We start from the raw sequence: 14304 nt of genomic DNA, 5'->3' as shown, positions 1-14304 counted from the left end.
TGAGCCCGTCGCTTCCCCTCCCTGGGCTCGGCCTCCACCTCGCTGCTCGGGCGACCTGGCCCTGTCTTCCTCTCGGGGCACAGGGGCCCACTGGGAGCACGGCACCCGTCTGGGCTCCGATCGAGGCTCCTCTGCACTTTGGCTTTGTCTCTCCGTCTGCCTTGCCGCGTTCTGTGGACGGCTGAGGGAGGGCCGTTGGCTTTGCATCCCCAGCTGCCCTGGGAGAGGGGCGGGCAGCTGCGGCCGCGGAGGAGGCGATGGCTGGACTGCTCCGGGCTCTGGCTGAGTCTCCTCCCCCCTCTTCCTGACTCAGCTCTGCAAGGCCCTGGGGCTCCGGCCCACCCCTGCTCCAGCACAGCCCCTGGGTCCCCAGCTCCAGCAGGCATGCAGGGCCCTTGGGATGGGGACCCCAGACACCTCCCCAGCCCCCCTGAGCTCCACACAATCCCTGAGGATCCAGTGCTGTCACCTCCCAGCCTTTGCCCGGAGTGCCCTTCCCCCACTCTCACTCCTGCATTCCGGGCTAGCCCCATCCTTCAGGGTCTAGCCCAGGTGCCACAGCAGCAGGAGATCTTCCCAGATCCACCCCCGGGAGGAATCACATCTTCCTTTGAGCATTCGCAGTGATTCCTTCCTCGTGCTCGTGTTATTACAAACACATATGCTATGAGTGCGTCTGTAGGCACGTGAGCAAATGTATTCAAAGAACAGATTCCAGCCGCAGTGCCCAAGGAGAGGCAGGTCAGTGTCTGCCTTGCCCTCGGGACCCCCATCAGCTGTCCCATGGGGGCCACCCTGCTCAGAACTTACGGCCAGGATAGATTGGTCTCCTGCAAACACGTGGTTCATTTCCTCCTTTCCAGCAGCAGGCAGTCTGTGGCCCACCCTCGTTCCCTTTTTACCCTGGCTGCCAGGGTGGTCAGAATCAAGTGTCACATACTGTCAAGGCTACTTTGTTATTCCCCATGGGTGGCACCATCCCTACCCCCACCCCCCTTTCTGTCTGTGCTGTTTTCCCCATTTTCTCCAGAGACATCTTGGGGTGATGGGGGAACACACTTTGGTCGGCAGTCAAGTGGTCTGTTTTCATGTCCCAGTTCAGCCCCTTCCCCAGGCAAGCCCGTTGGTTTCCTGCAGGTGTGGATTAAATACCTACCCTAATCCCACTGGAATGGGAGATATCAAAATGGCAGGGATTCGTAATAATCCCTTCTACTCAAAATATTTCTACCCTGCCCACCTCCAGAAAAGATGTGAGGCAGCTTCTCACCCAGACACATGAGGCTAATGGAGACAGAATGGAAAATTGGGCAGCGACACGAAGTCTGACGTTTGCAGTGCGTCGGCTGTGCGCTGAGCCTGGGGCCCCAGGACTGTCGGGCACAGAGGTCTGTTGAGTGACTGAGCGAGGGGCAGGCCGTGCCATCCACCACACCCTGAACCTCCTCCCACATTTTGTCTCCCTGTGGCCACACAGACGTCGACGAGTGCTCCTTCGAGCGGACCTGTGACCACATCTGCATCAACTCCCCGGGCAGCTTCCAGTGCCTGTGCCGCCGCGGCTACACACTCTATGGGACAACCCACTGCGGAGGTCTGCAGCTCGCCCGCCAGGGCCACCTCCCCCCAGAGGCACGCGCCCGGCCGCACGGCCACCTGCACTGCACCCCACACCCCGACCTTGACCTTGACTCTGACGGGCCTGGGAGGGACTGGTGGGCAGAGGGGTCAGCCAAGGGTAAGGCGGGAGGGTGGGGGGAGGGGCAGCAAGCACCCACTGGGTGCCAGGCCTCAGCAAGGCTGTGGACACGGGCCTGGAAACAGCAGTTTCTGGGAAACCCCAGTCCGGAAGGGAGGATGGCTGCACAGAGGATCCCACAAACAGTTCATTCCAGTGGAGGGGTTAACAACAGAGAAGGGCAGAGGGTGGGGACAATGGGGGGCTCCTAAAGGAGGAGTGTTTGGGTCATGGTGGGGGAAGCGTGCCAGAGGGGTCAGCGTGTGCAAAAGCACTGAGGCAGAGGAGCACCGAGGGACCGAGAGGCAGCCAGTGGGGCTAGAGTCCCATGAGGGAAGGGGCACACGGCGGGAGGTGCAGACAGAGGGGACACAGGGCTTCGTGAGCCCCAGGGGACTTGTGGCTTTATTCCCAGTGCGATGAGAAGCCATTGGAGGGTTTATGCAGGGATGTGACGGGCTCAAGTTCATGTGACGAGATCCCTCCAGCTGCCACGTGTTTAGGAGAGTGGGACCCAGGGCACCAGTGGGGACACGGCTCCAGGCATGGGAGTGAGAGCTACTGGAGCCTGGGCAGGGTGGGGAGGGATGTGGAGAGAGGGAAGGCTCTAGATGCCTTTAGGTGCCACGGATGATGGGACATGGGGATGTACAGGCTTGGGGGGTGAAGCTGGCGGGGGTGTCAAGAACGGCCCTGAGGTCGCTGGTGTCTCTCCCTTCCCTTTGACCTGGTGGTAGCCACACTTCCCCTGCTGGGCAGCTGTGAAGTTCAGGTGGGCTCAGGCACAGCTGGTGCTAGGGGCGTGGCTCGTGGGGTGAGCTGCAGATTCTTGTGCAGGGACTCCCAAAAACCTGGGCACCAGCTTCTGCACACAGGTCTTTGGCCCAAAAGAAGGCGGGGCCTCAGGGGAGACTTCCTGTGCCCAGGTGCCTGTTGTGCAGGAGGGAAACTGGCTGGGAAGGGCACGTCCGAAGTCCCACAGCGAGATACGGCCTCAGGACCCCGGGGCCGTTGCTGATCATTCCGGCCCCACAAGACCTGACTGCAACTTTATTTTGTGCCATTTCTCTGCCCTCCCCCAAGTCTGGGCTCAGCTGCCCAAGTTCAGCAAACCACTGCGGTTCCTGGAGGGGGGGATGGGTGTTGGTGTCTGCGGGAACCCTGTGTGTGTGCAAGCTCGTGTGTGTGTCGTGTGCAACCACATGTCTGCATCCAGTGACAGTATCAGGCTGGCGTCAGGGTCAGGGGATTCTCGGCCCTCCTGTCCTGGGTGGGTCCTGCCCTGCCAGGCCCAAGGGTGTGGCCTCGGCTGGACCGTCCAGCCCCCCCTCCTGCCCTTACGCCTACCTGTGCTTCCAGATGTGGACGAGTGCAGCATGAACAACGGGAGCTGCGACCAGGGCTGTGTCAACACCAAGGGCAGCTACGAATGCGTCTGCCCCCCGGGGAGGCGTCTCCACTGGAACCGGAAGGACTGCGTGGGTGAGTGCCCTGGGGCGAGCCATCGCGAGGACCCCTGAGAAGGGCCTGGGTGCCAGCACCTCCCCTGGTGCCTGGATGGCTGCGGCTCCCGGGCAGGTGCTCTCTGCTGCTGGGATACGGCTGATGGGAATGAGGGCTGACAGAAGAAGAGGGGATGCAGCGGGGAGAGCACGCTTGGAGGCGCAGAAACGGCTTGGGGCGGGGGCACGGGGAGCACGGAGGTGGAGACCTGGGGGTCAGCGTGTGCAGCCAGAGCTGTGGACTCAGGAGGAGCTGACACTCAGAAGCAGCAGGGCGCGGAGGCCTCAGTAGCCCCAGCTCCCCTTGTCCTGCCAAGGAAGCTGGTGGGAGGGGAGGGGTGGTTACACGGGGTGCAGCAGCAGCAGAGCCTGGACCGGGGAGCGCCTGGGTCTTTGTACACCCGCCGCTGGCCTGGCAAGGGGCGGGCCTCCTAGAGAGCTCAGGGCTCCTGCACCCTCTGCTGCTGGGCTCTGGGGCCTTGGGGCACCTCTCAGCTGAGTGCTGGACGGTCCACGTTCACTGGTTCCATAAACACATACTGACTACCTGCTGTGTGCCGGGCCTGTACTGGGTCCCAGGAACGGCTCTCAGGTCCTTGCCCCGCCGTGCTCCAGCATCCCCAGGGCCTCAAGAGTAAGCCTTCTAGATCTAAGAGTTCATCTCTCTCGGCTCAGAGCCCTCCAGGGAGTCCTCGTCGTGCAGAAGCAAAGTCTGGGTTCCTGGAATGGCCCAAAGGCTGCTACAGCCCGGCCTGCTTGCCCTCCACCCTCACCCCCACCCACCGCGTGCCAGCCTCCCTGACCTCGCAGGTGCAGCCCCCCGACCTCAACATAGCCACGCTCAGGCTCTTCTCTTAGCCTAGAGGACTCGTCACTCTCTGCAGGGGTCTGCTTGGGGTGGGGGGCTTCCTGACCACACACCTGGAGCAGCAGCCGGCCCCCCTCTGCGCGCCCTCCGCCTCTTGGCTGTCCCACGCTCGTCTCCTCCCATCGCAGCCACTGGCTGCCGCGGGGTGTTGTCGGTCTGTCCTCGCTGAACATACACTCTGCACACCCGAGCAGGTATTCCTTGCTTGTCTTGTTCACTGCTGTATCCCCAGCCCCTAGAACAGGCCCAGCAGCCATAGACACTCAGTGAAGGATTTGTTGAATGAATGAATGAAAGTATCAGAGAATGGATACCATCACTTAGTCACCCGAGGTCAGACAGCTGAGTTTATTGCTTACTTGAGCAAGAATTGCTATGCTGCCCCGGCAGTCTGGTTGAGCAAAGCAAACCGCTGGTTTTGCCTAGAGTTTGGGGGAAGAGCTCGTGTGGAGTTGTGCTGGTTAAAGGCAGGTGATGTCAGTCTCAGCAGCATGTCTTTGCGGGGCGCTGAGGGAGACGGGGCTCACACCAGCCTCAGAAGCCTGATCGCTGAGTGAACGGGCCCAGAGCTGGCTGACTTGCCACGCCCACGCCCTTCGATGGGCTTTCCGAGGTGTGTCCACTGATCATTAGGGTCCTGTGAGGTCTGGTATTTACTGCTGACCAGAGCTATCGGGTACAGGCTTTCTCTAGGGATATGAGGACATGTTTCTTTGTTTGTTTGTTAATTCTCAGTCCCCTTTTCGGTCGTCCCTCCTCAGTCAGAGCTGCAGGAGAGGCCACCAGGGCTTGTCCAGATCTTCACCACTGCCACCAAACCAGCCTCCAGGAAGGGTCATCGGTGGAGGTCTGACCGTCAGGTCACAGTCAGTCGGGGAGGTTTTATCCCGTTTTTGTCTCTGAGCCATTTGCTGGGACTATACGCGAAAACAGTTGATATTCTAGACAGTAGATGTGGAAGGATGAGACAGACAAGTGTGACTGCAGGTATTACTAGAAGGTGCTGGAAGGAAGGCCCTCTAGAAGCATGATTTAAGGGTTCCCAGGGCTGACCAGGAAAACCGGCCCCACCTGCTCCCTAAGTCCACAGTATGCAGGTTGCTCTCTCATGTAGCCTTGAAGTAGACAGTTCCACCTCACCTGTACTGTGAATCCAGGTTCCAAATGAAGTATCGGCAGGGCCACAAACTGCCCTGGTTGCCCATGAGATCCAAGGTCATACTATTATCTATAACTACCTGCACTAGGCAGGCAGAGCGCTTTGTCCTGCCCCCCACGCCATGCCCTAGGCTGTATTATTCACTCTATCACCCTAAGTGAGGGACACATGTTTGATGACCACTAAAGCTGTCCAGTCCCTCTGGTTGGGGCCAAGAGCCTCCACCGTCTGCTTCACCAGGTATTATTATGTCCCTCAGAAAGTGTTCTACCGTTAGACGCTTTGAAAAGGGCATCATTCACTGAGGGTACTGGGGACTCGTTCACTTGTTACAGTCTCAGAGACCCACAGGGCAGTTAGCTGAGGTCCTGGGGTAGCACCCATGAATCAGATGTCCATGTGAGACACGGGGTCAACCTCAGTGGAGCTGTAGGTATATTGTCTGTGGGCGGTGTTGTGACGAACAGTCAGATACATTGCAAGACAGCTGAACCGGTCTCTCCTGATGGGAGGGCATTTTCCTTCTTTATGTATCGCCCACAAAGACGATCATAATTACGTCCGTGTAACATACTTTATAACATTTCTAAATGTTGGCTTCCCTAGCGACAGCTTGGGAGAACTGATTTAAAGAATCAGGATGGTAGGGGCTTCCCTGGTGGCGCAGTGGTTAAGAATCCACCTGCCAATGCAGGGGACATGGGTTCGAGCCCTGGTCCGGGAAGATCCCACATGCCGGGGCAACTAAACCTGTGCACCACAGCTACTGAACCTGCGCTCTAGAGCCCGCGAGCCACAACTACTGAGCCTGCGTGCCACAACTACTGAAGCCCGAGTGCCACAAGTATTGAAGCCCACGTGCCTAGAGCCCGTGCTCTGCAGCAAGAGAAGCCACCGCAATGAGAAGCCCGCGCACCGCAACAAAGAGTAGCCCCCACTCGCCGCAACTAGAGAAAGCCTGCGTGCAGCAACAAAGACCCAACGCAGCCAAAAAGTAAATAAATAAATTTATTTTAAAAAAAAAAAAGAATCAGGATGGTGGCTATCACTAGTAAGGCCTAGATCTAGGTGAGTTATTTGTAAGGGAAACATGATAGGGTAAAGCAGAAGTGTACAACCTTAAATGCATAAGGTGGGAAAATGTGATCCGAAGAATGAAGAGCAAAGGTTTGCAAAAGAGCGTGTGGAAATCAGTGGTTACAGACATCTAGGAGAATTTATTCCAGTGGTCTTAGGCACAAGCTCTCTATTCCGTGTAGCCGTCAGCCGGTTCTGAGAATCTCGGGTAACAGTCAATTTCTGTGAACTGTCTGCTTTTGGGGGTTCTCTGAAAAACCTCAGTTAAGACCTCTAGGGCTTCCCTGGTGGCTCAGTGATTAAGAATCCGCCTGCCCATGCAGGGGACACGGGTTCGAGCCCTGGTCCGGGAAGATCCCACATGCCATGGAGTAACTAAGCCCGTGAGCCACAACTACTGAAGCCCGCGTGCCTAGAGCCCATGCTCCGCAACAAGAGAAGCCACTGCAATGAGAAGCCCGCGCACCGCAACAAACAGTAGCCCCCCCCCCCCGCGCCACAACTAGAGAAAGCCAGTGCACAGCAATGAGGACCCAACACAGCCTAAAATAAATAAATTTATAAAATAAAAAATCTAAGTGGTGACTTTACAGTAAGTTCTGAAAAATTCATTTTTGTTTCTTAAGAAAAATTAGGGGTAATAAAGACTGTGATATTTCTGAGTAATTCATGAATAACTCTCCCAGTAAAATGTGTCTGTATGTTACTAAGTAAATAAGTTGAAATATCCCAAATAAGGAGCACAAAATCTAATAATATTTTAGCTCCTATGAGTGCTGTTATTTTTTTCAACAAGAGACTGCTTCAGTTCATCCAGAAAGTAAACATACTATTACTAGAGCGTAATTATAACCCATGAAATCCATCTGGACGCGCTCAAAGTGTCCCTTAGGGCTTGGTTCCAGTGCATGTCCCATCTTTACCCTTTACCCAGGATTCTGAAGGTCACAGCCACACCACGAACTGGCCATTTCCTCTGCCACCCTGGAAAAGCTTCTCACCAACGTTGTCTAATGTCACCACCAGTTTGTCCCCGCAAGGATGGGTTGTCTTAGGAAAGATGTTAGCAAACGTCTGAGTGAGGTGGTCTGGTGGTCCCAGAAGGCCGCTCTGGCTTCACCAGGCATCGTCCTCATGCCTCTTACAACTAGCTCCCCCCGCTTCTTTACAGAGTAGGAAGCCAAACAGTGTGTGTGTGTGATGGAACCCTTGGGCCCCTCTGTCCTTGCCCCAGGACTTGGGCCAGAGCAGCCTGTTTCACATGATGATCCGGAAACATTGCCACCGACTTGCACCTCTTCTGCTGTGGGCCTCTGTGCTCCCGTTATGCGCAGGAAACCTCTCTGTTTTCAAAGCGTTCTAAGGTTGACTGCTTCCGCTCATGTGCATGTTTACCTTTTATGTTTAGCAATTTAACATGCTAGAGAGAGCCACGGGTGCGGCCCTGGAGCCAACTGGAGCCCCTCCGGGCTTGATTCCGGCCTGGAGGATTCTTGCCTGTCCAGCCTGGTACTATCGCTCTTCCTTTTTTTTTTTTTTTTTAAAGTACTATTTTTTTTTTTTTTTGGCTGCGTTGGGTCTTCGTTGCTGTGTGTGGTTTCTCTTTAGTTGCGGCGAGTGGGGGCTACTCTTTGTTGCAGTGCGGAGCACGGGCTCTAGGCACACCGGCTTCAGTAGTTGTAGCTCGCAGGCTCTAGATCACAGGCTCAGTAGTTGTGGCTCACGGGCTCTAGAGCGCAGGCTCAGTAGTTGCGGCGCACGGGCTTAGTTGCTCCGCGGCATGTGGGATCTTCCCGGACCAGGGCTGGAACCCGTGTCCCCTGCGTTGGCAGGCGGATTCTAAACCCCTGCGCCACCAGGGAAGCCTCCTGTCTGTCTTCTTTTTGTTTTTTGCTCTTACTAACAGCTTTTTTGAGATATAATCACGTGCCACAAAATTCACCATGTAGTGTACAATTCAGTGTGTTTTAGTATAATCACAGAGTTGTGCAACCACAATCCACTCTAGAACATTTTCATTACTCCCCAAAGAAACCCCGTGCAGTCACTCCCCATTTTCCCTCAAGCCCCCCAGTCCTAGGCAACCATAATCGACTTTTGTCTTTTATGAATTCGCCTACTCCGGACATTTCATGTAAGTGGAATGCGACGTGTGGCCTTCTGTGACTGACCTTTCATTTAGCGTGATGTTTTCAAGGTTCACCCACGTTGTAGCATGTGTCAGTGCTTCATCCCTCTTTATTGCTGAGTTACATTCCACTGTACGGTTATACTGCATTTTGTTTATCCACTCATCAGTCGATGGACATTTGGGTAGTGGCCAGTTTTTGGCTATTATGAATAATGCTGTTATGAATATTCATGGGCAAATTTCTGTATGAACGTATGTTTACAATTTCCTTGGGTATATACCTAGGGGTGGAATCGCTGGGTCATATGGTAACCCTGTGTTTAAATTTCGAGGAACTGCCAGTCTGTTTTCCAAAGTGGCTGCAGGGTTTTCCACTCCCTCCAGCAGTGTGTGAGGGCTCCAGCTTCTCCACGTCATCACCAGCACTTGTTATTAGCTGACTTTCTGATTATAGTCACCTCACTGGGTGTAAAATGGTATCTCATTGTGGTCTGTATTTGTAATTCCCTGATGGCTAATAACGTTGAGTATCTTTTCATGTATTTATTGGCCATTTGTGTGTCTTCTCTGGAGAAATGTCTATTCAGATCCTTTGCCCATTGTTTGATTGGGTTCTTTGTCTTTATTATTCAGGTGTAAGAATTCTTTATATGTTTTCGATACAAGTCCCTTATTAGACATAAGATTTGCAAAGATTGTTTTCTCATCCTGTGAGCTGTCTTTTCACTTTCTTGTTGGTGTCTTTTGAATGACAAAAGTTTTTAATTTTCGTAAAGTTCAGTTTATCTCTTCTTTCCTTTGGTTGCCTGTGTTTTTTATGTCACTTCTAAGAAACTGTTCATTGCCTAATCTAAGTTCCCAAAGACAACACCTGTTTTCTTCTAAAAGCTTTATATTTTTAGCTCTTACATTTAGGTCTTTGATCCATTTTGAATTAATTTTATATGTGTGAGACAGGGGTCCACCTTCATTCTTTTGCATGTGGTTCTTCGAGTGTCACAGCATCATTTGTTGAAGAAAATCCATTCTTTTTCCCCATAGAATTATCTTCACGTCCTCTTGAAATCAGTTGGCCGTAAATGTATGGATTTGTCTCCGGACTCTCAGTTCTGTCCCGTTGATCTATTTGTTTGTCCTCATACCTATACACCACTGTAGCTTTATAGTGTTTTTAAATCATAAAATGTGAGTCCTCCTACTTTGTTTTTCATATTTCAAGATTGATCTAGCTGTTCTCGAACTTCCCTTGAATTTCCATATGGATTTTAGGATCTCTTCATTTTTTAAGATAAGTCCCATCAACAAAACAATATTAAGTTGGGATTTGGTGTAGAGCATCCAAAAGATCTGTTCTGGATATGAACACTTCTGAAGTACAGACACACAGAGACGAGTCCCTCCTTCAGGAAGGGGTAGGAGAGGGGATTCCCCGGCGGTCCAATGGTTAGGACTTGGCACTTTCATGACTGTGGCCCGGGTTCAATCGCTGGTCCGCGAACTAAGACCCCAAAAGCCACGTGGTGCAGCCAAAAAAAAAAAAAGAGGAAGGGGTAGGAGAGTTGCTCGACGGTAGTATGAGAAAGAGAAAGGAGCCAGACACCATGATTAGTTCACTGACAAGCAGAAAAAGTCCTGGGTGTTTTCAGGTCACAGGAGGGATTGTACTGCATGTGGTACCCTCAGATTGAAACGTGCTTCTGGTACAAGATCTGAAGACGTTTCAACGACTTTATCCAAGGCTGTGCTTGCTCTGAGGCAGGAAGGACAAGCCTTGGTCACGGATGCTCCCCGAGTTGTTGAGTTTGCCCCCTGAGAGCCTGGCCTAACCTTTGCATGTTGATACCAAAAAAAAAAAATGATTTCTGGCAATCAGGGAGGATTCAGTCTGGACTCTTCCTGGGCTCTCCTCCAATCGTTCTGCTGATGTCGTGGAAACTTTGCCCCAGGGATTCAGTTTTTTGATCGTACATAATAGAGGTATATTAAGGTTCCCATCGGCTGTCATCTGAATCATGTGTAGGAGAATTTTCTGAGACTTCTAACAATAACGCCGTAGGTGTATTTTAGCTGGTACTTCCATTTGCAGAGGAGCTCCCTCCCCACAATACGTGCAGGGCCTTTGACCTAGAGAAGGGAGGCTTGTTTTCTGATAATGATCCCAAAGGAGCCGTTACAGGCTGGAACTCGGGAAGGAACTGAGGGTTGTTAGAAAGTCCCACTACCTGAGTGGGGTTTTTTCCTTTCTTTTTTTTGAACATCTTTACTGGAGTATAATTAGTTTACAATGGTGTGTTAGTTTCTGCTTTATAACAAAGTGAATCAGCTATACATATACATATACATATATCCCCATATCTCCTCCCTCTTGCGTCTCCCTCCCACCCTCCCTATCCCACCCCTCTAGGTGGTCACAAAGCACCGAGCTGATCTCCCTGTGCTATGCGGCTGCTTCCCACTAGCTATCTATTTTACATTTGGTAGTGTATGTATGTCCATGCCACTCTCTCATTTGGTCCCAGCTTACCCTTCCCCCTCCCCGTGTCCTCAAGTCCATTCTCTAGTAAGTCTGCGTCTTTATTCCCGTCCTGCCCCTAGGTTCATCATGACGATTTTTTTTTTTTTTAGATTCCATATATATGTGTTAGCATATGGTATTTGTTTTTCTCTTTCTGACTTACTTCACTCTGGATGACAGACTCTAGGTCCATCCACCTCACTACAAATAACTCAATTTCGTTTCCTTTTATGGCTGAGTAACATTCCATTGTATATATGTGCCGCATCTTCTTTATCCATTCATCTGTCGATGGGCGCTTAGGTTGCTTCCGTGTCCTGGCTGTTGTAAATAGAGCTGCAGTGAACATTGTGGTACATGACTCCTTTTGAATTATGGTTTTTACTTGAGTGGTTTTAATAAACCAAAGCAAATCAAGTTCATGTCCCCTCAAGCCTTTTACAAATCCCTGACCCTTTTCAAATTTGCTTCTTCTCATCTTCTTGCATATTCTCTCACAACCAGATATGCTTACAATAAGGCAAATGTACTTTTTTCCCCTTTTTTTCCTTACTGCCAGTCGATTGGCCTTCCCTCTTGCTTTTTAGGCGACTTTACACTTTTCTCTGAGGGCTTCGATGTCCTAAGGTGGTAAGATGGCTGGTTTACACAGCGGAGAGTCAGATCTCCTCTGCATGTGAGCTGAGTAAGCTAGCTTGCCCCTGTTCCGTGGGCGCCGGCAGGACTCGTGGGACCCCCGGGTCAGAGTCCAAGAGCCTCGTAACTCACAGCACAGCCAGCAGCCCCCCAGGTCCCGTCCACCCAGGAGGACGCGCAGACAGGAAATTTGCATCCCGGCTGAAGGACGCCCAGCTTGGGAAACTCACCCCTCGCTTTTGTAGTGAACGGAAGCCAGGCTGCTCTTGTCTGGAGGGAGATGTTACCTCATCCCTAGAAGGTGCTCGCTGTCAACAAAGCCCTGAGAAATGGCTCCGGGAAAGACGCATCAGTGCTCTGCATACCCCACGTCCCCACAAGGACGTGCGGGCACGTGCAGGGCCGGGCGCGCACAAGAAAGCTGTGCTGTCCATCTGTAGTTGCGGACAATCCCCTCTAGGAAGTCAGAGGAAGTACGGGGAACTGCTGGGGGCTCACGTCTCCCTTGGAAGGTTGTGGATGGCTGTCCTTCTGTTTCTTAACCAGTGAGAACACGGGCTCTTCAGCGGCCCTTTTGGTTTGTATGATCTGCAGGTGTTTTTGTTCATAGTTTCTTGATCCTTTGGGAACAAAGGCCTTTTGGTCTTGAGTTTGTTTGGGGGCCAGATGTTTCATCTGGAGGGCCATGAGTTTGTTTTCATTTCTAGATTGTGTCCTTTTAAGACACTTCCTTGAAAGTGTTCAGCCACATGTTTAAGATCATCCAGGCTGGCAGTTCCCCTACTGCAATTGCTTATTCCAGCTGTAAGTCCCCTGTTTCAGCCTGTTCCCTGGGGCGACTCCACATGAGAAACTCTGAAGAGCTCAGTTCTGGACATCGTCAAACACCGAATGGATGTGTCTGGGGGCTGCCCCAGAGAGGGCTTCCCGGTGACCCTCCCGTGCTTGGTCACTGCCAAGAAGCCCATGGCCATTTGCAGCCATTCCTTTCCCCAGATGGGCAGGGACACCTGCTCTGGAGGATCCAGCCCTGCCCTTGGATCGGGGCACAGGGAGTGGACCTTCTCACAGAGAGCCTGGACTGGTGTTGGAGGGAGAAGGGAGCAAACCGCTCCCTGGGCCCAGCGTCCCCCTACGTCCAAACGGATGTGGACCCTACCATCTCCCAGCCCCCTCCCACCAAGACGGTCTGGCCAGGGGATGGACGTGTGGTGGGAGTTCCTATTGGTCCATGCTCAGGGGCCCTGCCGGCTCCAGAAAGCCACCCCTGGCCCCTCAAGCCCCTCTCGTGTCTTCCTTCTCCTCAGAGACGGGCAAGTGCCTTTCTCGGGCCAAGGCCTCACCCCAGGCCCAGCTGTCCTGCGGCACGGTGGGCGGTGTGGAAACCTGCTCCCTGTCCTGCCTGGCCCGCACGCTCTTCACGCCAGGTAACCCAGGGCTGTCCCCGGGATGGCGTGGGGGCGGGGCTCCCTCCCCTGGGGTCCAGCCTCTGCTCCCTGCTGTTCTCCAGGAGAGGAGCCCAACCTAGGAATGAGGACCCCAGCCCTGGTCACTGAGTGACCCTGGGCAGCCGTCCGGCTCTGTGGGGGCCGCAGTGTCCTTCTCAAAAGTGCAGCGGACGCATTCCTGCCCAGCCACTTAGCCTGTAGTCGTGTAGCAGAAACGGACTGACGTGAGGGTCAGTCCTGGCCATCATTGCATTCAGTGACCCCTCCGAGGCCCCCAGGATGTACGGGTGCTGGAAGGGGGGCACCCAGGCCCACCTCAGACCTGGCCTCTCTACAGACTCAGACGACAGCTACAGCCTGAGCTGCGGTGTCCCGGGCCTCCAGGGCAAGATGCTACAGAAACGCAACAGCACCGGCTCCAGCACCGGGCTCAGCTGCTCAGGTAGTCCCTGGCCTGTCCACGCCGCACGCACCTGCGGAACCCCTTGACTTTCCGTCCAGCGCCAGGCCAGGGGGAGACAGAGGGGCATGGCCCAGGGAAGGCCTCCTGGCCTGGAGCCTGCCCAGTATGGCTCAGGGTGCCAGGGAGCTAAGAGCAGGGCCAGGACCCAAAAGCAAGCAGGCTGTAAGCTGAGTCCCAGCCCAAGGGCAGTGGACCACGGAAGGGCCCTTCCGGCTCAGGGCCACGGTTCCAGAGTGGTTTAGTGACCCTGAAGTGCTCCCTAAAGTGGTCTATGGATCTCAGATTCCATTTCAGTGAAGGGAGTCACATCTGCTGCGGCCACAAGGTTCTAAAAACTCCCAGAGTCAGAGCTCCCCCGGGAGACCACCCACCCACCCCACCGCCCCCCAGGAACACTGGAGGCACGCACACTCGCACGCACTTTGGGACACAGCCAGCTGCCCTGCCCGCAGGAGGTTGTGCTTCCACAGCTTCTCCTATTCAAGAGGCTGGATTCAGTGATGTGCTTAATACGCACATGATGTAATCCTAAGCTTCTGTGACTATAGGATTCTTTGGTCCAAGGGTCTGCTCTGCTCTTGGAAGGACCCAGCGGCTCTGGCATCTGTATCATTGCAAATCCCCTTCCCTTCCTTGCTTCCCTCTCTCGTCCGTGCTGCCCCTTTTCCTGAAAGCGCCAGCCGCATAGAGTAGCTCTGGTGATGGGGGAGAGGGCAGGAGGCTTGCCCTTCCTCCTCCACCGACCGCTGGCTGGATGGCCCCTGGGG

The 14304-nt window shown here is 53.7% G+C and overlaps 1 protein-coding gene across 3 annotated transcripts in view; it reads left to right on the top strand.

Moving 5' to 3' along the window:
- The window catches only part of SCUBE1 (signal peptide, CUB domain and EGF like domain containing 1), a gene marked incomplete at its 5' end in the record, with an annotated part of 125981 nt that overhangs the window by 96433 nt on the left and 15244 nt on the right, over positions 1–14304 (top strand). For all 3 annotated transcript variants that reach the window (XM_082667048.1, XM_082667050.1, XM_082667049.1), the window contains 4 exons: positions 1478–1594; positions 3098–3220; positions 12934–13053; positions 13412–13516. In XM_082667048.1, the coding sequence (XP_082523174.1) occupies positions 1478–1594; positions 3098–3220; positions 12934–13053; positions 13412–13516 (465 nt within the window). The remainder of the gene's footprint in view (positions 1–1477; positions 1595–3097; positions 3221–12933; positions 13054–13411; positions 13517–14304) is intronic.

This window comes from Grampus griseus (genome assembly GCF_964374135.1).
Source record: "Grampus griseus genome assembly, chromosome: 11".
NCBI lineage: Eukaryota > Metazoa > Chordata > Mammalia > Artiodactyla > Delphinidae > Grampus > Grampus griseus.
This window is presented reverse-complemented; position numbering and strand designations above follow the sequence as displayed.